This window comes from Doryrhamphus excisus, linkage group LG2 (genome assembly GCF_037039965.1).
Source record: "Doryrhamphus excisus strain RoL-2023G ecotype Guam linkage group LG2, RoL_Dexc_Guam_v1.1, whole genome shotgun sequence".
Lineage (NCBI taxonomy): Eukaryota > Metazoa > Chordata > Actinopteri > Syngnathiformes > Syngnathidae > Doryrhamphus > Doryrhamphus excisus.
The window spans coordinates 25,481,192-25,508,825 of NC_136358.1; the positions used below are offsets into that span (position 1 = coordinate 25,481,192).

The following is a 27,634-nucleotide window of genomic DNA, read 5'->3' on the forward strand; positions in this document are numbered from 1 at the left end:
GTTTTTGGGCTGAACGGATCGATCCGTGTGTCAATTTGTCACGTGATTAATTTATCACCATTCAAATTACAATAAATCACTACTCAAATATTTTAGCAACAAATGTATATTTTTAATATATAAACATATATTTGAAAGATTAACAATATGTAAATACAGCAATCCCAACAATGTACCCTTGGTATCGATATAATCGATATTTGACACGATCGGTAAGACACAAAACGGAGGCGGGGCCCAAAGTGGGCGTGTTCACACAAGTTGACGCCCCTTTGTGATATCTCAAATGAGACTTTCACATTTTTAAGCCGACGGTCTACTTGTGTGCTTCTCCCCCGCTGCAGGGCGGTAGGGGCGCCGCATTTCCGGAGGTGCTAGTTGTTCCACCCAGGTTGGCTCTGCGTTCACCTTTCTGTCTGGCATGTGACTGCCAACGGAGGCTTATTACTAAGGTTAAAAAAACAGTAGCTCGCTAAGGTTTGCAGCCCTGCCACCAAAAGGAGAGAAAGAGTTCTCCGGTTGTTACCGGTGTCCTGCCGAGGCGGACAGAGATGGAAGGGCTGTGCGGAGAGAAGCTCCCTTTCTGGGTAAGTTTGTAAGCTTTTGCTTTCTTTTCTGGCAGTCATTCGGATCAAATCAGCAACGGCCAGAGCCAACCAACTACCGTATTTAGTGTGTTGATAAGCTCCCTGTTGTCCGAATGGGGTACTTTTACGCTTTAAATCGAAGTCTATTCTTAACTCATTATGCTAAATGACTGTGTACACGACACAGGCCTACTGTAATGACATTGCACATCTACATCATTCATTTGTTATAGTGTGTAGCAGGGGCGCCGCCAGGAATTCTGGGCCCCATGCAAAAAAAAAAAAATCACCTGAGGGCCCCCTGGGTGACTGCTGTCAACAAATCTCTAGGACCTTACATAACAACTCTGAAGCCTTACAAATGTCTTGCTTCTTCTAGTTCAGTTCCACCACTCTGTTGCTTTGTTATCACTGTCGCTTTCATAGGAGCAGATGGTTTTCCATAGTTAGTTAAGGATACAGTCTTTATAATCTTTATAATCTATATAATGAAAGACCTCACAGTTGTTGTTTTTTTTTTCCTCAGGGAACTTCCACCGCCTTATGCTTGGTCGACATAATGAAATGCAAATTGTTCATTAATAAGCAACGCCATTCACACAGAGTAACCGTGAATGAGAGACACAGTGTACAGTATCGATCCGCGTGCGTGTTTGTCCACTGCTCTTGTTGTTACAAGTTAGTACAGTTTTTATACTTTTTTTTAAATTAATTTTTATTTGGGCAAATATATGAAACACTACAGTGCATTTCTTACATGAAACAAAATATAACTTTCCATTATTTACATATGTATTCAGCTTTCTGAAGCAAAAGCGTATAAACGCCTACCCCTTTTTGCAAGATATGTTCATGCCACTGTCTTGTTTTCCCGTTATTATCATTGTAATATTATTATTGTTATTATCATTATTATCATTATAATCTTTATAATTATGACCATCATTATAAACATCATTAATATTACCATTTTCATCATTATAGTTACCAATTTTTGGATTTTTTAAAAATTATTTAATTTTACAGACTTTGCTTCTTGTAGAGTGCTGTATCATTCCATCTGTTGTTTTCTGAAATCCGCTGTATTTGTGCTTTTATTGTCAATTTATTAGTCCACTTTTTTGTAACATTTACATATCATTTTCTGGATTTCATGTGTCTAATCTTGTGCATTAAAAAACAAGCACTTGAGACTGTGTCTAGACAGGTGACCAACCCAAACATCAGTTTCTTCTTGTTAAGCCCTACCTGAGGTTTTTAGACGTGCTTTTTAGTTTGTGTGTGTCTAGTGTGTCTAGTGTACAATGGATTGTACATTTCTCCTCAAGTCATAGTGTATATTGGATATGTGTTTCCTTGCAACCAAGCCCCTTTAAATGATTGTCGCCTGAGTCAGTTCTTTCCAATGGGACAAGTTGAAGCGAGCATAGATTTTTTACACATGATTTGTTTTTAATTTCAAATAAATGGCATAAACATTGAATATGTTATGGACCAAATATTCAAAATACACTAATATCACATGGGCTGCACGGCGGAAGAGTGGTTAGCGTGCAGGCCACACAGCCAGGAGACTCGAGTTCAATTCCACCCTCGGCCATCTCTGTGTGGAATTTGCATGTTCTCGTGGGTTTTCTCCGGGTACTCCGGTTTCCTCCAAAAACATGCTAGGTTAATTGGTGACTCCAAATTAGTGAATGGTTGTTTGTGCGCTGTGATTGGCTGGCCACCAGTCCTGGGATAGGCTCCAACACCCCTTGTGACCCTGTGAAGATAAGCGGTAGAAAATGAATGAATGAATTAGTATCACATGTGTTTTTCCAGAACCATCAATCTTTTTGAGCACTTGTTACACAGCTGCTGTAATTCATTCTGCAATCAAATACAAGAGATATATTTATATTTGAATGGTTTGTTGACTCAAGCCATTAATGAAAATCAAACACTAAAGAAAAGCCATATTGAGCACCTTTTGTGCATGGTAGCTAGATATTAATAACACAACAATATATACACAATGATATTTAATGACTCTTTGGGTTGCGGCAGACAAGGCAAACATGTTTACATTGCATTTACTAATAATATTGGCAGTAAGCAAAGTGGAGACCCTGTTCAGTAGTTCATTGTTCTAGAATGGCAAATTAACAATTATTGCAATAGTTAATGTTAAAGCTTTCTGTTATAGAAAATACCCTAGCCTGTTCTGTCCCACAACCTATTTTTATTTTTATAAAACACTATTTTATTGTTATACATAAATGCTTTGACCATGTAGTAACTATGTGACCATGAATTAGTAATTTGCTGTATTATGGTCATTTTAAACATTACCCGAACTTGCTTCTTGGCGCACGTAACAATGAACGCTACTTTGTCAATAACAACAGCATAGCTTTTTTACTTTTCCTGTGATGTGACAGGCCTGTGACTCTCTCTACAAGAGCAAAGCTTTCCTTCTCCGTTAACCGCCAAACTCTACAGCTTTGTTGTTAACGAAAAGGTTAAGACCGTGCACCTGATTTTCCTTTGGCAGCTTATTACACTCAGGAATAGCTACGTTTTGAGGCCATCTGAGGCTACCTAATTTAGTTTCTATTTTCTTTCGGCCGATCCTCGACTACCCAACGTGTGCGTAATCTTAGTAGGTTTGGTTACAACTATGCCTTTGTTTGCTATATTTGTAAAAGGTGTGGCACTGTCCCACCCAAACTCTTTTACATGCGGCTGCATAGAGAGACAAAGCTGGACAAATGTGCTGTCAGCCTGTTTCTATTAAAGGGAACCTATTATGCTGTTTTCTTGTTCCTTTGTATTGAGTTGTGGTCTCCTATAGAGCAGCTACACACAATAACCCGCACAGAAACTTGTTAGATTTTGCAGAATCTGCACCTATTCCAGCTGTATTTTCTTGGATTTGTGCTTCCTGCTTTTCATTTATTCCACTCACATTCCTAACTCTGACCCACATTAGGAAGTCTGCCCGTCTGTGACATCACAAAGGGGCGGTTGTACCACGCCTTTTGAAACCGAGCGTTTTGAGCCATCCCAAATTTCTTTCAGGGTCACTTCCAAATGTCCAAACCTCAAATTCTGAAAAATTGGCATCATTTAACACAAGAATACTAAACATTCTAACAACATTTATAGGTCAGAAAAGTGGAAAAAGCTAAGATATTAGCAAGATATTGATATTGCTTGTCTCTGCAATAAAGTTTTGCATACTTTGCATGTTTGAACAGGATTCAAACTGAAAGAGAGGAAGCCCGCCTAAATGAGGAAGTGCGTATTCATGAAAAGGGATGTTTGGTGGGAAATTCTTTCTTGCCATGTACATTTGCTATCCTTATCTGTGAGGTTGTGTACGTGCAGGGATACAGTACACTCCACAAGGTTTAATAGCCTTCCTGCTTCATGAATGAGCAATTTAGATGTATCAAAACAGCTATAAATCATTTTTCCAGTTTTTCAAGGGGGTACTCACACTGGCCTAGAAAGTGTTCATGTCTCACATAAGGATTGTGGATGATGGGGAAAAATCCCCAAATGTGTGAGCTTACACTTCCTTACTAGCTGAAAGACACATTTTCTTACATGGGGAGATAACGCAAATATTATTTAGTTGTAAAGTTCCGCACTTGATGGTTGGGCAGGCACTCCAGAGACGCCGATGTGTCAGTTTTCCATAGTATGTCCCCTTCAAGTCAATAGTGACAGTTCTGCAATGAAAATAATAATAAGAATTTTCATTAATTTTCTACCACTTATCTTCAGGGGCGAGAAACAGGGTACACCCTGGACTGATGGCCAGTCAATCACAGGGCACATATAGACAAACAACCATTCACACTCACATTCATACCTATGGACAATTTGGAGCAGCCAATTAACCTAGCATGTTTTTGGAATGTGGGAAGAAACCGGAGTACCCGCAGAAAACCCACGCATGAGAACATGCAAACTCCACATCGAGATAACCGAGGGTAGAATCGAACTCGGGTCTCTAACTGTGGGACCGTTTGCTGTGCAGCCGAAGAATTTTCATTTCTGGAAAAATAAATCATGTGATGTTTCATATGTGTGTGCATTCAACAATGTAATTAATTTAATTCCATTTTGCAGGCTGTGCATTAGCGTTAATTAACACACACACATACGTACACATTCCACGTTGTAGTGTACAAGAAAATGTCCAGAGGCAATTCCTGTCCTGCAGTCTATACAGGTTTTTGCCTCCCATTGCCAGCATTCAGTCATCAACAGGGAACAGATGGGGAGTCTGCTACAATGTATGTGGTCTCGCTGCTAAATACAGTGGGGGGGGGGCGATGAAACGCATTGCAGCCGTCTCATACCCTCCATTGCTTGTTAAACTGAAATGTATCCATCCCATTTGATATGTGTGACGCATTGAATGAATCCTTCTGGAAGTATCTGCCCTGGTCAACATGGTTTAATGTTGTCTGATTGAATTGTTTGGAAGCAGTTATGGAAGCAGTTATGGCTTAACTGTAAACCAGGATATACTGTGGCAGTAATACGCTATCATGACTCATTCATCATTTTAAGTGTTTCTATAAAAACATCCCATTATAATGGTAAAGAGCATTGCAAAAATCCCACGGTGATAAGACTCTTGGGGGTCTGTTTCTATCATGTTTAGTAACCTTGTCCCCTGGTTACTTTAGGTGTGTCAGGCGATAATATTTTTCTTCAGCATTCCCAATGACAGCACAAAAAGTGTTGAATGTGGAGAATTTTGAATGACCTATAAAATACTCAGTAAAAACGAAAACTGCACAAATGACCACAGGAGAGGGAAGTGAAGGGCCATATAATTTACACGTTAACGGAATCATAGACAGAATTGAGGACCGCTGCGATGCAAGACTCCCATAACTCCTTCACCCACACATTTTGTGAGGTCTGATTTTTTTTTTTTCGAGGAGGCATTTTTACGATGCAAACGTATTGCTCTTTAGAACGCACATTGTTTTGAGAACCCAAACGCTTTACTTATGTGGCGCCATCAACTAACCAGTTCTACGTTCCTCATCCCTGAATGGTCTATCACATGCTTTTCTGTGAAACCATTGACCTTCAAGGCTGAAAGTCTACACTCCCCCGTTCACGTGATCATGGTTTCATTTCAAAAGAAAAAACATAAAAACTCTGCCACTGTCCAAATACTTGTCGACCTAACACTACTGTATAGCCGCCAGCTGGAGCAATTACCCAGCACCTCGTACATGCCTCCGTCGATGAGCATGGTGATGCATGGAAAGGGGCTAGAGGCCACCAGCTGTGTTTATCTTAGTCCTATCCGTAGGTGGGCCGGTGTTTGTAGGGCTCCATGATTATCAGCATGCATCTCTCTATGATTCATGTGGTGTTTACTTTTAGCTGCGGATGTCACTTGGCTCCCTTTTATTATTGTTATTACCAGCAAAGTCAATGAAGCTGACTGGTTTTGCACAATGGAACAATTTGGATGGTGGAACAATTTGACATAGATACATTTTTAAACACTAATAATTTGCATGTGATAGTTATTGTGACCTTTCCACCCTTGTTTTAAGTTGTTACAATACTTTTAGGTTTATTTAATAGCCACTAGTAATATGTTCCAGCGGAACTCAGTTGAAAAATATTATATAATTAAAAAAAATATATAAAAAAATATAAAAAATATAATATAAAATATATATAATTGTTTGCATTGAAATAAAGAAAATAATGAAAGAGAAATAATCTCAAACAACGCAAAAACTACTTCATGAGAAAAATGATGATTATGATTGATGGTGACAAAACAAAACGGTGTTAAGTGATACCAGTCTATACGCTAACGTGTTCCTCTCTTGGTCCGTTTCTGCAGGTAGCCAATCAGACGTTCCACACAGATCAGCCTGACCTCCCGGTTTGTTTCCAACTCACCGTCCTGGCATGGCTGCCGTGCGGCTACCTATGGGCGGTCTCTCCTATCTATCTCTTCTACCTAAAAAAGAACAACAAAGGCTACATCATGATGTCCATCATGAACCGATTCAAAACGGTGAGAGACACGTACACCCCCGGTGGAAAAACAAATAGTAGCAACCGTCATATCCTACTCACTGGCTCTACCAACTGGGCATCACATCAGTTGCTTAGGGATTTTCCATTTCTGAAAGAGACATAACGCCAACTGTGCCCTCATTTGTGGAAACAGGATCTGGCTTCATGCTCCCTGTACAGCCATCAACTGTCATCAAAGGGTCATCTTCGAGAAAGCTGGTGCACTGCTCATTTCTACCGAGCTTTGCTGCATCACTGCAGTATACATAAGCTTCAGATCTCTTCATTTGTAGTATATGTAATTGTACTGATCCTGACAGGAATCTACTTGTGCTACTACAATGGCAACCTAATTGCTGGGCATGTATGGTTGGTGCATCTTGCATGTCATTGACCTGAGACATTGTAAAGCACCATTTAGTGTTTACTGACAAACTATAAATGCGCACATTAGTATCACGCTAAATGAAAACCAGGTTACATGTGTTCCTGTTTTATCGCGACCCTGTAGACATAAAATAACACTTCTATAGTCACCTGTACACTCCTTTTATTTTGTTTACAGCACGTAATGGTAATGGTTTTAATTCATTTGAACATGCATCAGATTACAATTGAGTGCATCCCATAATCAGTTCACAGTTCCACATGTCCAAAAGGAGTAGGAAGAAGCAAAGCTTATTAAATCCTACCCCTCCATCTGGTACTTTTACAATCAGTAACTGTTACATTTGTTCACTTCCTGCTTTCCTAATATAGTTTAATTTATTTATTTATTTTTAGTTATTTATTTTTCATGTTTTTAGAGCTAACTAGTCAGCCTGCAATTAATTCATTTCAAACTTAAGAAAGGGTTTTCAACGCAGTGGGGAGGAAGGACAGAGCAAGAAGCCAAAAACGTACCACTTCCACACAGAGGAGAACTAATAATAGTCAACCATGAAACAGCCATCATCATTTTTTAATATACCGCAATATTCGAACAATTTAACTTTTTCTAATCTTTTCTCCTGTCATACTTCTCTCTCAGGCGTTTGGCTTGTTGTTATGGATTGTTTGCTGGACAGATCTCTTCTACACATTCCACCAAATGCAGCAGGAAGCTAATCCACCACCTGTTTTCTTTATCACTCCCTTGGTGCTTGGAATGACCATGGTAAGACAACAGCACTGTCTGCTCATGGGCACACGGGCATGCGGTACAAATCTTAAGGCTGCACGTGGATTAGAGTGTTCACAGTGCATTTTTACATTTTGAACTGCTGTTTTGTTTATGCATAATTTCATTTTATACAGAATGAATATTCATATTTCATATTCATATATTCAAATATTCAATATTTGACAACATTTACATAAAAGACTGAATTTGCTCAACTCGTTGTTTGGCTACATCTGACAGGGCATGCAAAGATTTCCATCTATTAGTTCTCCTTTGCATGAATATACAGTATGTCTTTAAGTAACACTACATTTGAACCAGAGCTGTGACGTGTTCTAGTGTGGCAGTGGTTATTAAATGTCAGTGTACCTCTTCAAGTGTGTCTGTGTTTTTTGCTACCCAAGATATTTTGAATGAAAAATACGCAGGCGGAGGCAGTTTACCCGAAAAGACCTCAGCTACTACTCTCATAGAAGGTCAGAGCAAAGCCATAAAAAAATCCCTGCAGCAGCATGTCTAACCCAGCCAGTGTGTAAGACTTTGGGAGCAGTCAGATTTTTGGCTTACCTCACATGCCCTCAGTTCTGTCTCAGCTAATGGAAGTCAGTCGCTCCCTTCCCCCCACCTCCATTCCTTTCTGCTCCTGACTCCTGTACTTTATATCTCCCTACCTTGTCACTCAGCTGCTGGCCACATTTTTGATCCAGTTGGAGAGGTTACGTGGGGTTCAGTCTTCAGGGGTCCTCTTCATCTTCTGGTTCCTGTCTGTGCTGTGTGCCATTGTGCCTTTCCGCTCCAAGATCCTGCATGCATCCAGTCAGGTGGGAAGAGTCCTGAAGTGACCCTGAGTGTTTGTCAACACTGTCGTCAGCCTCGCCTTCCTTTTCTTCAACTTCCAGTTATGTCTTAACTCAACAACATTTCATTTTGTGCCATTTCAATCTCAGGTTGAAGTCACAGACAAGTTGCGTTTCACCACATTCTACTTCTACTTTGGATTGGTGGTCTTGGAGCTGATCCTCTGCTGCTTCAACGAGAAAGCTCCTCTCTTCTCCAATGTTGACACAGACCCTGTGAGTAATGCGTCCCTTGCGATCTACATCATCATCTATCCACATTCAAGTTAGGACACGTGTCCTGCTGGTATAATCCCATCTAGGAGCAGAGTGCCACGAGAATGGTCTATGCATGTTCTTTCAAACACATAACCTAAACTTTAGCTTTGAAGTCAAGTAATGCAATTCTACAGTTGCACCTCACCAAATGATATGCAGATTAACAACAACAGGGTTTTAAGCTGTTGATTCCGATGCCGATCACATGGACTGAATGTACATTTTTCAATGTATTTATTCATTCATTCATTTTCTACCGCTTTTTCCTCACGAGGGTCGCGGGGGGTGCTGGAGCCTATCCCAGCTGTCTTTGGGCGAGAGGCGGGGTACACCCTGGACTGGTCGCCAGCCAACCACAGGGCACATATAGACAAACAACCATTCCCATTCACGGCACGATAAACAGTACGAATAAAGCATTGGTGTTGTTTTTCATTGCTGTTGCTAGTTGGTGATTGATGCACGCACGTTTGTAGTTGTAGTATTTTGAAGTGGAATGCTAACCTACAGGGTAAGAATCGTCCAGAGACTCCATGTCATCTCTCACAGGCAGTCAGTGACAAAAACCACTATATTCTTCCATTATGCCTTTTGGGCTGAATGCCATTTGAAAACAGCATGGTTCAATCCCATGAAAGTGTGAAGATGAGTTATCCGAGAGAGTTCCGTTTTGCATGCATGTGAATGTTGCCTTGTCTCTCTTCATGGGAATTTTCTAGCAGCTCACATTTAAATATTTGAATTGCTCTGTGTGATCTTTTATTGCCCTCTGTAAACGTGTTATTTGTTCTGTCTCCTATGTTTGTATTGCACCCAGAATGTCTGCCCTGAATCCACAGCTGGTTTTCTATCCACTATAACATTTTGGTGGTTCACAAGGTGGGTCACCATTGCTGAATGCACATTGTCCGCAAACAAACATTCTTGGTCCCGAGTGTATTTATATGAAAACAAGCTGTTGACATGTTTTCTTAGCACAGCAGCGCCTTTCTGTTTTCTTCTGTTTACCAATCACCATTTGTTCTCTCCAATGAAAGTTGAGCCTGGAGTACATAAATGATGATTAATGCAATCCAGGAAACTCAATTAAGTGTTTAGAGGAAGCAATTCCTTACCAAATAACGGGAAGATTTAGAGTAAGTAGTTTGTCCAGTGAAAGGAAGAAGGGGAAACCATGCTCATGTTGGTAATCTGCATCATGTACCGATGATGTCATTGTTTTTGTTTCTCAGATTGGCAATTAAAGGGTATAAAATGCCCCTGGAGGCTAAGGACCTCTGGTCTCTGAACCAGCGTGACAGCTCCAAGGCAACGGTGCCCAAACTCCTGAAAGAATGGGACAAGGAGCAAGCCAAAGCCAAGAGGTATTCATAGAGAAGAAGAATGCAAGGTTAATGAATGACCCATGTATGAAAACCAGACCGGTTCCGTATATGAATATTTAAAAAGTTATCCTCCCATTTTGGGTGGAAGTGGTATATTTTTGGCTTCTTCTTTCTTTAATCTTTCCTTTGTCCTTCTTCGCCACTTATTTTCCAAGCTGCCTTAAGTTAAGAATAAATAAATTGAAGGCTAACTAGTAGGGGCTGTCCCATGTAAGTCATCTCGTGTAAGACTTGTGCAATGTGTTGACAACAACGCACAATAGCAGAGTAAAGGTGACTATAGGCGTGTTATTTCCCTAATAATTTAAAGAAAAAAAAAGCGTATTTAGGTCATTAACAGGTTTTTTTAACTATGAAAATATTTCATTTACTAATATTGAATCCTATACTTTACAGAAATTCACTTATCAGGGTAGCGCCTGGAACCAATTAACTGCGACAAATAAGGGTGAATGGACCCAGTGCTTATGATGTATTTATGTACTAATTATTATTTTTTTTAGCCCCTCCCTTTTTAACTGCTGAATAAATATTAACCACTTGCTGTGCTTCCCTGCACTGGAGAAGGTGGTTTGATGTTGGCATAAAGCAAATCTTTTGCACAAACACCCATCCAGCTGCTTCCTCTCTCTGTTTTTTCGCTGCCTGAGCGACCAAATTGTAAAATGATATTTAAAAAGCTCATTTCAGCCTTTTGAGTTGAGGTTGGGAAACCTGTTTGGTGAGAAGCTGGATCCCGTCACGCTTGGCCTGTAGGACTTACAGTTGTCAATAATGTGAATGCGGCTAGTAACATTCCTAAGCATTATTCTCCTCCAACGAATAGCTAGAGTTTCAGTTATCAGAGTATGAGGTGAATAAAACAAGTACTTTCAGTGCCAGATATTTTTACTGACCAACCTAAATGTCCTCCTTGCAGTGAACAGAAGCTGTCCAATCAAGTTTTGTACTCCAAGCCTCCACCATCCAACACCAACCACATAGAAAATCAAAGCGGAACAAGTCCAGAAGAAGTTGAAGTGCTGCTGTCCAATCAGAAAGCTGTACCGCGCCAGCCGTCGTTTCTACGTGCGCTTATCCGAGCTTTTGGACCATATTTCCTAATTGGCTCAGCTTACAAGCTCCTGCAGGATGTCATCACCTTTGTTAACCCACAGCTGCTGAGGTAAAAGACACCGTCATTTGCTGGCATGGAGTTTTAATATTTTTTTTATATACATTCAATACCTGCAGGTTAAAAAAAAATATTTTCTGAGCGCATGCTGTGATTTTTTTTGTGCAAGGAAACACCTCCTCAAAATTAAAGACTATGGACCATGGAAAACATACCATGGAGGGGTTTTAATGACATTGTTAACATGCTAAATTAGCATGCTAACAGCTAAAATGTTAGCGCTAAGTGGCATGGTAGTGCTAAGTGTTTGTGCAAGTGTCAACCTATGAAAATGGGTAAAATGCTATAATGCTATTGTTAGCATGCTAGCAATGCTAACATGTTAAAGTCATCATGCTAACACCTAGGATGGTAGCGCAATGTACCAGGAAGTCTAAATGTTCCGAACAATTGCTGTAACCATTTTTACCGTATCACAGCTTGTCTAATGTCAAGGCATATGAGATGCTTATATATATATATATATACATATATGGTATGTATGTATGTGTGTTGACATTATAATGTGTGCGTCTTTACTTTCTCAGCATGTTGATCTCCTTCACAAAGCAAAAAGATGTCCCTGACTGGTGGGGTTACTCGCTGGCGTTCCTCATGTTCTTCACAGCCTTCATGCAGACTCTCATCCTACACCAGCACTTTCAGTACTGCTTTGTCACGGGCATGAATGTACGCACAGCTCTCATTGGAGCTTTATACCGCAAGGTAAACGCCTACATGTTTATTGTTTATTATACCAGTATGTTCATTTCAGAACGAAACCTCATTAGATCTCACATCTTGACCTGCAGGCCTTGGTGATAACTAATGCTGCCAAACGTTCATCCACGGTGGGAGAAGTGGTGAACCTCATGGCTGTGGACGCTCAGAGATTCATGGACCTCACCACCTTCCTTAACATGCTTTGGTCTGCTCCGATTCAGATTATGCTGGCATTATATTTCCTCTGGCAGGTACATGCACACATGTATGGATTACACAAAAAGGTAGCGTGTCTAGCAGGTAGCAGCATGTTCCCTTGATGAAGCCATGCGGGTCTCCAATACAAAAGAAGTTCTAAGGCAGGACCTCAATAAAGGCACTGTTTGCATTCCTCTTGTGACTGCTTTCCAGAATCTTGGCCCATCAGTTTTGGCTGGAGTGGCTGTCATGATCCTACTGATCCCATTTAATGCTGTAATAGCCATGAAGACCCGTTCCTATCAGGTATGAACAGTAGTTTAAGACTGCTGAAATGGAATCAATTATGGTAGATACTGTGTTTATTTTATTCCCCTTTTTTGTATGAATATCTACCTCCCAGGTGGAGCAGATGCAGCACAAGGATGCTCGTATTAAGCTCATGAACGAGATCCTGAGCGGCATCAAAGTACTGAAGCTGTATGCCTGGGAGAACTCCTTCAAGGAGAAGGTTTTGGCTATCCGGCAGAAGGAGCTTGATGTGCTGAGGAAGACCGCATACTTGGGAGCACTGTCCACCATGGCTTGGACCAGTGCCCCTTTCCTGGTATGTTAAGATATGGTGTGGAGAGTGCCAGAGTCGTGGCTGACAGCAGCTCCTGTGTGAATGTTCACTGTGCCATTGCAGTAGTAGCGTCAGGAACGTTATATTGCTGAGACAATAGGCACCAATAATTCAATTTATAAATTAAGAATCCTACACCACAGAAATTAACTTGAACTAATTAACCACTATAAACGAGGGACGACAATATGATGCTAGTGACTGGTTTCAGCACCCCCACAGTATATAGGTTTTATGGTGGCCAACCTAAGGTATCGTTTGTAAGAAGATGACACGTGCGAAAGGTCACATCAAACTATATACGCATCTAAAACATGAAAAGCTACCGCTGATGTGTTGTTGGAATAGTAACCTTATGCCGAGGGTCCACTGGTCTTACTGGAACACTGTCTCACCAGCTGTATTCATCATCATAGCATCCCTTCTGTCTGTAAGAAGCTGTTGTTCCTGACTAGCCTCTATTTTGATCTGCCTCCAGGTTGCCCTGACAACATTTGCCGTGTACGTGACGGTGGATGAGAACAACATCCTGGATGCGGAGAGGGCTTTCGTTTCGCTCTCGCTCTTTAACATCCTTCGTTTCCCTCTGAACATGCTTCCCCAAGTGATGAGCAGCCTCGTTCAGGTGAGTGCTTTGTTTTTTCCCAGCTCCCTAAAGTGACAAAGTACGTTTGTGTTTTTTGCATACTTCTGCTTGTTTGGTTACTAGTGGTGAGTTTTGTAGAGTAACTTATTCTGCATTACAGACAAGCGTGTCACTGAAGCGAATCCAAAGTTTCCTGAGTCATGATGAACTGGATCCAAATTCAGTGGACAGAAAGGTCACAGCAACAGGCAAGAAGAAGTATAGACTAGTATACTGACACCTTACTTAAACAGTCGTCCCATGACTGTTCATCATTCCATTGTGTAACGTTGCAGCCTTTGTGCACAGTCACTACTTCCTGCTTGTATCTTTTTACGCAATAACTGGACTTAACTTTTATTTCAATAGAGTTTTCAGTCACAGTCGTCAACGGAAAATTCACCTGGGCTAAAGAAGATTCTCCAGTTCTGCACAAGTATGTCCCGCCAAGCCACATACACATTTCGGACATTCAGGATACTTAAGGCTACAATGTCTGACTTTGCACTGTTTGCTTGTAGCATCAATGTGATGGTGCCACATGGCTCCCTGTTGGCAGTGGTGGGTCATGTTGGCTGTGGGAAGTCCTCCCTAATTTCTGCCCTGCTGGGTGAAATGGAGAAGCTGGAAGGAGAGGTTTCTATTCGGGTATGACTTCACATTAGGATGTGGGTTATCAGCCAATCAGACAACTTTATAACGGGAATTAGGTACTTGTCGTGGTAAAAGTTCATTATTATCCAGTTGTTCACTTCCCATCCAACATTCCTTGGTGGTATTGGTGTTTTTGACCTACTTTCAAGCCAACATCGATGGGTATAAAACACCGCAATGAAGACTGTGATTGAAATAATAAAATGATTACACAAGAGAATAAAATCAGACTTTAACCTGACGTGTAAAGTAGTTTAAGGTTAACACTGTTTGGCTATTCCGTGCATGTTGTTAACCCAGTTTTTAATATCAATTATTCACTACCGTGTTACACATCACAACAGCAATACTCAGTCATGGCAGTTCGTCCATTTATTACAATGATAACATGAAAAAATAGATATATTGTCCATGCAACGTGCCTATGGTCATTAAAAATATGTATACACAGTATACTATATATTAACTGCTCTTTCATTGAATTGTTCAAAGTTTTGTACAAGTTTTTTACTTTTGAAATGACCTATTGCTGTTTGATTATGATTTGTTTTTAATAGCAGATCAACTGAATTTTAATATTAGTGATATTAACAAAAAAAAAACAATTGTTATAATGTATGTTGACTGAAATCTACAAAAAAAAACCCCACAGTTTTGATAACAGGAAGTGGACCTTTTTTGGACTCTCGTCAGGGATCAGTGGCGTACGTACCTCAGCAGGCCTGGATACAGAACGCCACTCTGCGTGATAACATCCTGTTTGGGAGACCATACAATGAGCAGAAGTACCGCTGCGTGCTGGAGGCCTGTGCCTTAACCCCTGACCTGGAAGTGTTGCCAGGAGGAGACATGACGGAAATAGGAGAAAAGGTCTTTTTTTTTTTTTTTGGGCTTTTTTCAGTCGTCAGATGTTTTTGTAGTTATGCTACTCATGCATGACTGTTTTTGTTCCACAATCATTCCACAGGGCATTAACCTTTCTGGAGGCCAGAGACAGAGGGTCAGCCTGGCCAGAGCTCTGTACAGTGATGCAGATGTCTACCTGTTGGATGACCCTCTATCTGCTGTAGACGCACATGTGTCCAAACACATATTTGACAATCTCATCGGTCCAGAGGGGGCTCTGAAGGGCAAGGTAAGCTAATATCTAGTGCATTCATTTCACTCTTTATTTGACTGATGACTAAGTTTTCGTACAAAGACAAGTATTGTGCATTGAGGATGAAAAAAAATCCCTTCCTCATATCTGTTGTTTATAATGAGCAAAGCGTTAAATTGTAGGCTGTACGGTATAGGTATGAATGTGAGTGTGAATGGTTGTTTGTCTATATGTGCCCTGTGATTGGCTGGCCACCAGTCCAGAGTGTACCCCGCCTCTCGCCCAAAGACAGCTGGGATAGGCTCCAGCACCCCCCGCGACGCTTTTGAGGATAAGCGGTAGAAAATGAATGAATGTTAAATTGTAAGATGTCCAGGTTCTCACCACCAATCATGATGAAAGACCATTGATAGGAAAACAGATGGAATCTGATTGTAAAATGAGGGGTGCTACTGCCAATGTCGCGTCTACATAATCCATACTGCGTGTGTATGGTAGTTCCAGTAATGACTTGCAGTCATGCTTGAACTTCAGGTCACATGGCTGCAAGGTTTGAAAGAAGATCCTAATAATGTTGACTGTACAAATACCGCCAGAGCCACAAAGGGTGCCGCTATCTTACACCTTGCTTGCATATATCCTCCGGTGGAGGATGAAGCCATCTTTCAAAAGCTTCTAGCTATACTAGAAAGATGCATACGTATATATCACAAGTAAATCACATCCAGTGTTTTTTGTTTTTTTTTCTCCCAGACACGTATACTGGTGACACATGGCATCAGCTACCTGTCCCAGGTTGACAATATCTTGGTGATGGTAGATGGCAGGGTGTCCGAGATGGGCTCCCATCAGGAGCTGCTGAAGCAGAATGGAGCCTTTGCTGAGTTTCTCAGGAACTACGCTCTGGAGGACATCGTAGAGGAGGATGAAGCCACAGGTGAAGTCAAAGCCATAGTCTGACACTGTTTTCACTGTAATTTTCCTTCATGTTATTTTTTTTTACACAGAGGAAATGATTGATGGTGAGGATTTGTTCCCTGACGACACCCTTAGCAACCACATCGACATGGTGGACAGTGAGCCAGGGATCAATGAAGCAAAGAGAAAATTCATAAGGTATTGAAAACACTTTTTAAAATGTGTTTTTTCATTTTCTATGTACTCAAATAGAGGCCTCCTTTCTCTGGCATGGCTCAAGTGGCCACTATACATACATTTAACCGTAATAAACCAGGGACGGCTATACAGTATACAAAACCAGTCACCAAACGTACTGGTACTGTATTTTATTTGAACAAATAATAGTTTGTTTAAAAAAAATCTTAAAGGGCGCTTGTCCAAATAAAGTCCTGTCTCCAACAGATCAATAGACACCTGATTTTCTCCGTATTTGAGTAAATGAAACAATTCAGCCATCATGTAAGGAAATACAGTGTATTTTTGTGAGTTTACTGTACCTGGCTTTTGTTAATTAAGGACTTTTTCTTGAATTGAAGGCAAATCAGCATCATTTCAGCAGATGGTGAGACCACTAAATCCCGGACGGTGAGGAGGCACGGTTGTAGCGTTAGGAAACTCCCAGAGCCCCAAGAGAAGAAGCCACACGATATACAGAAACTCATCCAGGCAGAGACTACAGAAACAGGCAGGGTTTGTATGCCCATTCATACTTTTTTAAATAAAAAAGCATCACAATCCATTTCCTATTCACGCATACTAAGACCGGCATGTCCTTCACCAGGTGAAAATGAAGGTTTACCTGGAATACGCCAAGGCGGTGGGGCTGCTGCTGTCTGTGCTCATTTGCTGTCTCTATGGCTGCCAGAGTGCAGCCGCCATCGGCGCAAACATTTGGCTCAGTGACTGGACCAATGATGCCATGCAAAACCAAACTCAGGAAAACATTAATATGAGAGTGGGGGTGTATGCGGCGCTTGGGCTCACGCAAGGTAAGAAAATGTGTGTGTGTTTGCCATGCGGCCCCGGCAGAGTTGTCATTGACTAATTTTTACATTTTTTTGATGAGCTGAAAAATGTAAAACATGCAAAAAGTAAGAAATCCAAACACCTTTTCACACCACTGTAGATGATTAATATGGTTAGAAACTCCATTGGAAAAAAGAAAAGGTGTTCCAAGCTTCGAGTTGACTAAGTCTTCTGCACACAAAGATGACAAACATGAACGTGACCCCACCGTCATGCTGCTTTGCCTGTTCACACAGCACAGTGCTAGCGTTACGTAATAGCCTATGGGCCGCAGTAGTGTGATATGTTTTCAATGGAGAGCGCTGCTGTTGTTTTTTCCTCAAACACAAACATTGATAGTTGATTCAGAAAAAAGATATCTTACTGTTTCAGTGTAGGCAACAATACAACTTTTTAAATTGATGAATTGTCTACTTACCACTTAGACAGTGGTTAAGACTTTAGGACAGGGGTCTCAAACTCAATTTACCTGGGGGCTACTGGAGCTAAGGTCTGGGCAAGGCTGGGCCGCATCAGGTTTTCCAAAAAAAAACAAAAAACGCAGTTATTAAAAACAGAAAAATATACAAACTTTTTCAGTGCTTTGGTTCCGATTTTCTACAATAAAAGCTCTGATAAAACATTCCACTGTTCTCAAATATCTTAATTTTTATTTTTCTGCACAAAATAAGATGAAAAATAAATAAACAAATCAAGAATAAAGAAAATCAATCAATCAGTAATAAATAAATATCATAATAATAATAAAACGACAAATAATAAAAACTTAAGAAACCACATATAGTTGGTGGGTAGACAAATTATTTTTTTCAGATTAAAATTAACATTAGCATTTAGCATTATTAGAGCCCTGTAGACATGACAAAATACGACTATAGTCACATTTATACTCTTTTTATTTACAACATATTGCGCAACTGCAGGGTCTTGAGACACATGCTAACTCGCAAACTAGAGAGCTAGCGACCAAAACGTTAGCCTTCAAGTTATTTCCTTTAAACTTAAATAGACAAAAACTTACCACTTCCACATGGATAAGGAGGATAACTATTAACAGTTATTTAACCTTTAACATGAACATTAATCAAACGTAATTTTTTCTGGGTACATGATACCATACAGCATCCATAACAAACTATGTGGCCCGCGGGCCGCGTGTTTGAGGCCCCTGCTTTAGGATGATCTAAAATTACGTGACTCACTAAAATCAGTAAAGATTTTTGCACTGTAATGAAGGGCGGCATCTAACCATTACAGTTTTTTGTTGTTGTTTTTTTTGGTTAGCATCATTACTCCGTTCCAAACCAAAACGGTCTCTATCCAAGGCGCATTTCCCATAAAAAAATCATCCAAACCGGCTTTGTTTTAGGTGTTTATGTGTAAAGCATCAAGGCTGTGAATGTGAAGTTTTTCAGGAACCTGATCCCTGTCACTGCATGGAAGACGAATGCCGCCTGTGTCTGCCGATATTTTCTCAAACAACAATCCATCCTTTTTGAAATCATTCTCAGGTGTCCTGGTCATGATGTCTTCCTTCACATTAGCCATGGGGAACATCGGGGCGGCAGGGAAGCTGCACCATAACTTGCTCACCAACAAACTTCACACGCCCCAGTCTTTTTTTGATACGACACCTATAGGGCGCATCATCAACCGTTTCTCCAAGGACATCTACGTCATAGATGAGAGTCTGCCCTCTACTGTGCTCATGTTCCTGGCCACCTTCTTTGTTTCTCTCTCCACCATGATTGTTATCATTTCCAGCACGCCGATCTTTGCTGTTGTCATAGCACCCCTGGCTTTTGTATACATCTTGGTCCAGGTATTTCTGCCAAACCGAAAAACTAAATGCATGCTTGGGTGCATGTTTGTGGTTGTTTTTTAAGCCTCCAAGTGTTTGTTTTCATCTTTGGAGTAGAGCTTTGTCCCCGTTGAGCATTGCTGCTTTGACTTATCAAAACCATTTCATTCCAATTTTCCCGCCCCTCCCACATTCTTTTAACACTCTTACACACACAAACACTAATGGCACTTACATCTTCCATAACTCTATGACCCCCTCTAGCGGTAAAAAAAAGAAAGTGAAAACAAAAAAGGCAGACACTTTCCAGTTAAGTGTCTACAAAAGACAAAATTAAGAGATAGCAATGTGATGTAAGTACTAAATATGTACTTTGTAAAGAGTTATCGAACTTGTGCGTTTTTCAGTTAGTCTTGAAAGTGGTAAAATAAGCAGTGAGAAAATATGTGTGGTGGACGGAGGGGAGGGGGGTGCGCAACAGAGAAGACTCTGTCCCCCCAGGTTCGCCGCTCGGTCCCAGGAACAGTCAGGAGGTTTACATGAGGAGGGTGTGTGTGTGTGTGTGTGTGTATTAATGCCGTGTGATTGGCTGGGGAACAGTCCAGGGTGTACCCCGCCTCTCGCCCAAAGTGGGTTGGGATAGGCTCCAGCATAGAAAGCGGATGGATGAAATGCATTATTAATTGAAATGAATTGATATATTCACGGGCGGCACGGTGACCAAGTGGTTAGCGCGCAGACCTCACAGCTAAGAGACCAGGGTTCAATTCCACCCTCGGCCATCTCTGTGTGGAGTTTGCATGTTCTCCCCGTGCATGCGTGGGTTTTCTCCGGGTACTCCGGTTTCCTCCCACATTCCAAAAACATGCTAGGTTAATTGGCGACTATAAATTGTCCATAGGTATGAAAGTGAGTGTGAATGGTTGTTTGTCTATATGTGCCCTGTGATTGGCTGGCGACCAGTCCAGGGTATACCCCGCCTCTCTCCCAAAGACAGCTGGGATAGGCTCCAGCACCCTCCGCGACCCTTGTGAGGAAAAAGCGGTAGAGAATGAATGAATGAATGATATATTCACAGTTAATTAAAGTTATTAAAACCAAAAACGCATTATTTACAACTTTGTCATGTATAGGTCACTCAGGTAGTGCAGGACTGCGTGACTCGTTGCAAATGTTGCAAATTAATTTGTTTAAGGTGGAAGTAGCTGCTTATAATGAAAATGAATCCTGTGATGACAAAGCTTGTCTATTAACAATGTCCTCCTTTCAGTCTCAACAGAGATGTTTAACAGCACTTTACTGTATAAGAAGCGGGTGGCCATCTTTTTAACACGGCTGTTGTGTTGTCACACTTGGCCCCCCCTTCCCCTCCCCCCGCTCCCCCCCCTTCTTCTCACAGGTGTGCTGTTGTTGGTTAACTGCCTGTTGTTCCAGGCCTACAGTATGCTAAGGGCGGCCAAGCTCATGCATCGCAACCTGCTTCAGAGGGTCCTGCGAGCGCCCCAGGCCTTCTTCGAGAGCACCCCCGTTGGGCGGTTATTAAACCGCTTCAGCAAAGATGTGGATTCCATAGACTCCCTCCTCCCACATCAAATTGACATATGGATGCGCACTTTCTGGTACACACTGACTGTGCTGCTCATATGCTCTGCCCTCACCCCCGTGTTCCTCATAGTCGTAGCCCCGTTAATGGTGTCCTATTGGTGGGTTCAGGTAAATAGTAAACAAGTCTGTAACATGCATGTCTGAGCGTGTTGATGAAGAGAGTGTGTGCTGGTTTAGTTCTGACCCAGTAGTCCTAGCAGGTGGTGGCTTGTAGTGGTTTACTAGCCAGATGTTAGAACCACTTGGTTCACTTGGTGACACACATCATCTATAAGTGAAAAATGATCTAAAAAACCATGACAATCCAATCTCAAAGCTCTGGAGGCAGAAATAATTTTATTGTGTTGATCCTCATTCGTTCATATTAGACAAGAGTGTTTCACTATTGGTGTTTGATTTCTTGGAGGCTACGACCTCGGGATTTATGCTGCTCAAAAAGCAAAGTGGATGTTGCATGGAGATGCACACTTGGAGATGTCAAGCCCTCGTGTCACTCTAATAGTCTCTTCCTGACAGGAGTGACATGTTTGTAGTACTCCGGCAGTGCTCCTTGTTTTTGTACAAAGTACAGTAAAGTCTCGTTATATCGATATCGGTTATATCGAAGTACTGCTTATTACGATACTATTTTCATTTCCCGGCAAATTTCTAGTCTTTTATGATATAATTAGTTCCGTTAGTATGATACCCGGTTATTATGATAATCCGGTTACTACGATGCCCTTTTCATCTCCCACCAGCCAATTTGGTCTGCTTATATCGATACAAAAGCAGCTTAAATCAATCTTTGCTCCGCCCCACATAGCTGGCCAAACACATGCCTGTATAGAATCTATACACATGAGAGAAACCACGAACGCAGTTGGTTCTTCTGTTGCAGGCATGTCTTTGGCCAGCTATGTGGGGCGGGTTGAGCATGACCTGTGAACCAGGAAGTGTGGGAATCGGTGTGTGTGCTGCGCTCTGGTGGTGGAAGTGTGAAAAATAAAGTTGACTGGAAGCAGCTGTTCGCCGTGTTCTTTTTTGGTATTGAAATCCTTAAGCAAAGATTGATTTAAGCTGCTCGACATTGTTCTATAGAACAATGTCGAGTGCATTATTGCCCACTTTTAATGCAGTTCGGCGCAGGATCGGATATATCGACAGTCCGGTTATATTGATATTTTTTCCGACTCCCGACAATATCGATATAACAAGACTTTACTGTAGCATTTTTTTCTGTAGCCACTTCCAGTTCCTGCTATCTTGTCCATGTTCTTTATAGGGAGAAACAGTAAAGCTTCCACCCCAGCTTCGGCGCTTAGGAATGTGCCACCCTGAAGAAGTTGCACCACCCAAGCAACTAAATAAACCACACTAAATAAAAAAAACTTTTCACCATTTGTCTTTCAAATTTGCATTTGAAACGACAATTCAGTCATTGTTGTATACTAATTATTGTGTGGAATAGTTGCATTCCCTTAGCTGTCTCTTTTTTTAGCTGTTTGTGTATCTTTGGAACAGACAGAAAAGAGAGACATGTTTTCAATTCTCACGTTAGGATTGTGGATGATGGGCAACATTCCAAAGAAAGTTTTCTAACGACTCCTCTTTGGACCATCCGTGTTAAGGAAATGATGTGCATTGTTGTCACATTATGATCTCATGGGATCACCTACCTCGGATAATATTATTATTCCTGCCACTGGAGCAGCTAAATTCTTTGACTTGAAATCACTAATGGTGTCAGAGCCAGGCGAATGATGTTTGCTGAAAAAATGAATAGTGAGTGTTTGTTTTTTGTGTGTTTAATACTTTAAATCTGTACTAATTATATTGTAAATGGACTACTTTAACTAATGAACATTCAGAGTATGATTTAGATCTGTTGCAGAGAATATCATTCCTATGCATTCGATTGAGGTACACACAGCGGCAGTACATGTACAGATCATACAGTTTGAGCAACAACAACAAATAATGAAAAAAAACACCAAAATTGATTAAAATTGTGATTTATTATGTGAAAAGATATTTAAAATCAAACAAACACACATTTGAATTGGAAAATGTATGCATGGCATTCAGTGTTTTCTCTCCTTTAATTCCGTATTAACATCAGCTTCATCGATCTAGTGATCATTCTTCCTTCTCCGCATGGCCATTGGCTGTTTAAATGTTTCTGTCTACTACTCACTACTACTCACAAAAAGCGGAAATGAGTACATGCTTACTAACTGTACTCACACTCAGAGTAAGCATTTGCATGATACACTTGATGGACATGCAGTCCAAGCAAGGTCTGTCAATATTTGCTAACATTGCTAACAAGTGATTTGCATGCTGACTGAACGGGTCCCGTTAACAAACATTTCCAAATATGTGACAAGCATTGCATGTTTTTTGTTTAGCACCATCTTGTTACTGTGTGTGATTGTGGGAGCATGTTTGTGTACATGTAATGATCTAATATTGATTTGCTATGTCTCAAACTGTGCAGCTGATTATTTGGTTGTAACGCCATGTTTGTTTTTTCTCCCGTCAAACCCCCTTAGAGATTTTATGTTGCCACATCTCGGCAGCTAAAGCGTTTGGAGTCCGTCAGCCGCTCGCCCATTTATTCCCATTTCTCTGAAAGCATCACCGGCTCCAGTGTTATCCGAGCCTTTGGCAGATGCCCTGCCTTCGTTTCCATGAGTGATATGAAAGTGGACGAGAACCAAAAGAGTTACTACCCCGGTATAGTGTCCAACAGGTATGTACCAGCTGTATTGTATCTATTTACAGCAGCTCTGTTGCAGTGTTGTCAAAGGAGCTTATTAATGCGGTTCTGTCATCCGCTAATGTTGACTTTTATCCCATCTGGGCTGCTTTTTATGGTTCAGCTTTAGTTATAGTTATAGCTGACAATATCTGTTAATTGTAGAGATGCTCCAACCAATGGGTCGATGATCAGTATCGGCACATTTCCGTGGAAAAGTACACCATCGGCATATGTAGCTCAATGCCGAGCACAAAAACCAATCACTTGTGAGCTCATCATTTGAGATTTGCGTTGATGAAATCACGTTGTTCATCTAATGTCTGTCATGCAGATGGCTGGGCGTTCGCATAGAGTTCATCGGAAACTGCATCGTGCTGTTTGCTGCTCTGTTTGCCGTCACTGGAAAGGAAAACCTAAACCCCGGCCTTGTGGGTCTATCAGTGTCCTACGCTTTACAGGTAACAATAGCATATAGAGTTAGTGGCTTGAAAACAAATTTGGCTTTTATCCGCACTCAATACATACAGTAGTATATAATATTTAACAGTACATCGGGAATTATTTGTCTTATATTAGCTGTGTGTCATATGATTGTACAGTAGAACCTTGGTTGCCGTTCGCCCTGGTTAGCATGCTTTTTGGTTAACATCGAGAATTCTGGCAAAAGATCCTATCAATGATGTGAAGTTCATTCGTTCATACATTCATTCATTTTCTACCGCTTAGAGGCTTGCAGGGGGTGCTGGAGCCTATCCCAGCTGTCTTCAGGCGAGAGGCGGGGTCAGCCAATCACAGGGCACATATAGACAAACAACCATTCACACTCACATTCATACCTATGGACAATTTGGAGTGGCCAATTAACCTAGCATGTTTTTTGGAATGTGGGAGGAAACCGGAGTACCCGGAGAAAACCCACGCATGCACGGGGAGAACATGCAAACTCCACACAGAGATGGCCGAGAATGGAATTGAACTCGGGTCTCCTAGCTGTGAGCTAGCTAACCGGTAGAACGCCGTGCAGCCCTGAAGTCATAGTTTTTAACTTTAAAAACATGTTTTGTGTGAACATTTTTTGGCATTTTTGACATTGGACTTTTACAAGATTTCTTATAGGAACATTTTGATTCGTTTAGCGTCTGTTTTGCAGGTGACCATGTCTCTTAATTGGATGGTGCGTATGACGTCTGACCTGGAGAACAACATTGTAGCAGTGGAGAGAGTGAAGGAGTACTCTGAGACCCAGACTGAGGTTTTAACACCACAAATATAAAAATGTTGTGTTATGATCTGAAAAAGTGCTGCAATCGATGGACAATTGAGTCCGCCACTTCCATCCTGACAGAAACGGAATTTCCGAGTGAAAAACGTGTTGTTGTGTTGATAAAAAGTAGGAATTTCTGGGAACAGTAGGAACAGTATATATTCTGTCTTAACAAGTCATGTCCACAACAGCATCATCCATTTATTCATCCATCTTCCACACCATTTGTCCATGAGCTGGAGCCTATCCCAGCAAGACGGTGTACAACAACAATTCACATTAAGTCTCAAGTACCTGGAGTACCTGCAGAAATCCCACACACACAAGGGGAGAACATTGAAACTCCACACAGAGACAACCCAACGGAGGTTCCAACCACTTGGCCACAGTGCAGCCCATCACAGCAACAATAAACCTTCCATGTTGTCCTAGCATGCTGGTCCCCACAGTATACCTCCATATAAAAGGCAGGGGTGAAATATTGGCCTCAAAGTACTCATTTGCATGCACAGGCAGCCTGGGAGATCGAGGACAAGAAGCCCCATGCCGATTGGCCCATGAAGGGGAATGTGGAATTCCATGACTACAGTGTTCGATATAGGGAAGGACTGGATCTGGTCCTGAAAAACCTGACACTGAGTGTCAAAGGTGGAGAGAAGGTAACGGTGATGGGAATGAAATAACCAGTGGAAGAGGGCGGATGCTAGGCCCTCAGGTTCAGCCTTGCTAACTTTATGCTAACGTATGTTTTCTACAGATTGGTATTGTAGGTCGCACAGGGGCAGGCAAATCCTCCATGACGCTGTGTCTTTTCCGTTTGCTGGAAGCTGCTGAAGGAGAGATCTCCATTGATGGCGTAAAGATATCGGAAATAGGCCTGCATGACTTGAGGTCCAAACTCACCATCATTCCACAGGTACACACACGTACACATAAGGTAGAAATGTATAAAAACACAACATCAAACTAGTCAGTCATCGTGTCACTGGGCAAGACCCCACTAGTGTATGAAAGGCCGCAGGCGTGAATCAGCAGCCATGTTTACTCCTGAGCAGCTGTGACTACAGATGTAGTTTACCACCAGCAGTGTGTGATTCAGAAATGCAGTGTGAGGGTACGTAAACATGGCGGCCGAGCCCAGCACTATGAACGCTTCTGTGTGTCTATCACAGGAGCCTGTCCTGTTCTCCGGAACGCTGAGGATGAACCTTGACCCTTTTGAGAAGTACACTGATGAAGAGGTGTGGAAGGCTCTGGAATATTCCCATTTGCACAAGTTTGTGAGCAACCAGCCAGCAAAATTAGAGATGGAATGCTCAGAGGGAGGCGAGAACCTCAGGTAAGTACTGTAGGTTCCGCATGCAAACATGGAAGGTTCTAGGAGGAGCTTTGATTTGATGTTCCTGTTGTGACATTGAAGTGTGGGCCAGAGGCAGCTGGTGTGTTTGGCTCGTGCTCTCCTGAGGAAGACAACAATCCTCATCCTGGATGAAGCTACCGCTGCTATCGACTTGGAGACTGATGATCTCATCCAGTCCACCATTAGGACTCAGTTTGAGGACTGCACAGTCTTTACCATCGCACACAGACTCAACACAATTATGGATTATACAAGGTTGGAAATGTGTCTTTTCTTATTCAAGATTGACAGCACGTGTTGTTCTTAAGCCTGGATTATTTTTTCTGCATATTCCACACTGAAGCCTTGGTCCTTTCATAACGCCAGAGTGCGTGACACTCTCTCTGAAGAGTCAGCCCAGCGAGCAACCACGACTTCTGTTCACTATTAGCTTGTTAGCGTCCCTCGTTAGAGAGAGACAAGGAGTGTTATTGGACCCGGAACTAACCGGTGTGTTATGTCCATCCAAAATCAGATGTTCGCAGGTGGGCCTCACCCCCCTATGAAGGACTCGTATACACACAGGAATTGGCCAGGACAGCCAATAGCTGCTTTCCTTACTGTGGAGTTGGCAACACTGGCTCTACATATATTCAATAATATTCAATATTCATGTCTTCAGCTACACTACAGGTGTCCAAAGGGCAGCCCAGGTGCCATTTGTTGCCCATGTCTGTTATTTTATTGGCCCCTAGGCCCAACAGCAACAATTGAAACATCAATTAAACCCTGCAGTAAACTGTGCAATAACTGTGCAATAAACCTGTGGCTTGATCAACATTTAGACAGCTGTCAATAGCGTTTATTTGTATTAACTTGATTTTGCACTTTCTATGCTTTTGTGTGCTTTTGCTGATGTAAACCTGGACCCCCCCACCCCTCTCTCTGTCTCCCTGCAGAGTGCTGGTATTGGACAAGGGTCAGATTGCAGAGTTCGACACCCCTGCAAGTCTCATATCTCAACGAGGACTCTTCTACGGCATGGCAAAAGATGCAGGACTGGCACAGTAGAACGGGGTCTTAAAAACAGGATATGAGGTTTCCAGAGTACTTAAATGCATCGTCTGAATAGGGCTTGATGTCAAGCCTTGAACTCCACTGCTGGGAAAAAAAACACCAACATCAGGTCATTTACTCTTTTTGCACTGAGAGTAGAGTCCTATGTGGTAAGAATTGGAGTCATTACACAAGGAAAGCAAGCTTTACTCATCCAAGTCCGAACTAAAGTGCCTTCTGCCAGCGGGAAGAGGAAAGCCAGTGAATGTATCATTTTCTTGTCGTCTGGCTCCGCTGCCAAAACATAACATCACAAACAGGCCATTAGGAGGCTTTTTTTAATCTTTTTTTTTTTCCAACTAGTGAAGATATTGTGCCACTGTACTGTCTGCAAAAAAAACTTTTGTGATGAACCCACTTATTTTTGTACCGTGTCATTATTTAAGCTTTTTTAATG

General features: G+C 41.6%; 1 protein-coding gene across 5 annotated transcripts; it reads left to right on the plus strand.

The window, feature by feature from the left end:
- Positions 1-301: 301 nt before the first annotated feature.
- On the plus strand, positions 302-27,634 carry abcc3 (ATP-binding cassette, sub-family C (CFTR/MRP), member 3). Of its 5 annotated transcripts, none has more exons than XM_058061568.2 (31): positions 305-587; positions 6,466-6,642; positions 7,675-7,800; positions 8,490-8,627; positions 8,754-8,879; positions 9,739-9,800; positions 10,154-10,285; positions 11,226-11,471; positions 12,008-12,185; positions 12,272-12,433; positions 12,594-12,686; positions 12,784-12,987; positions 13,484-13,630; positions 13,752-13,839; positions 14,000-14,066; positions 14,152-14,278; positions 14,978-15,154; positions 15,252-15,419; positions 16,137-16,320; positions 16,391-16,499; positions 16,880-17,033; positions 17,125-17,332; positions 18,881-19,191; positions 23,310-23,509; positions 23,850-23,976; positions 24,669-24,770; positions 25,295-25,441; positions 25,540-25,698; positions 25,955-26,121; positions 26,203-26,397; positions 27,081-27,634. In XM_058061568.2, the coding sequence occupies exons 1-31, from the start codon at positions 552-554 to the stop codon at positions 27,190-27,192; spliced, it is 4,629 nt and encodes a 1,542-aa protein (XP_057917551.2). In that variant the 5' UTR covers positions 305-551; the 3' UTR covers positions 27,193-27,634. The 5 variants fall into 5 exon arrangements, with proteins under 5 accessions (XP_057917553.2, XP_057917554.2, XP_057917551.2 ...); XM_058061567.2 differs by lacking the exon at positions 18,881-19,191 and adding an exon at positions 20,570-20,883; XM_058061570.2 differs by lacking the exons at positions 18,881-19,191; positions 23,850-23,976; positions 24,669-24,770; ... (3 more) ...; positions 26,203-26,397; positions 27,081-27,634 and adding an exon at positions 20,570-20,789 and having other exon boundaries at positions 302-587; positions 23,310-23,457.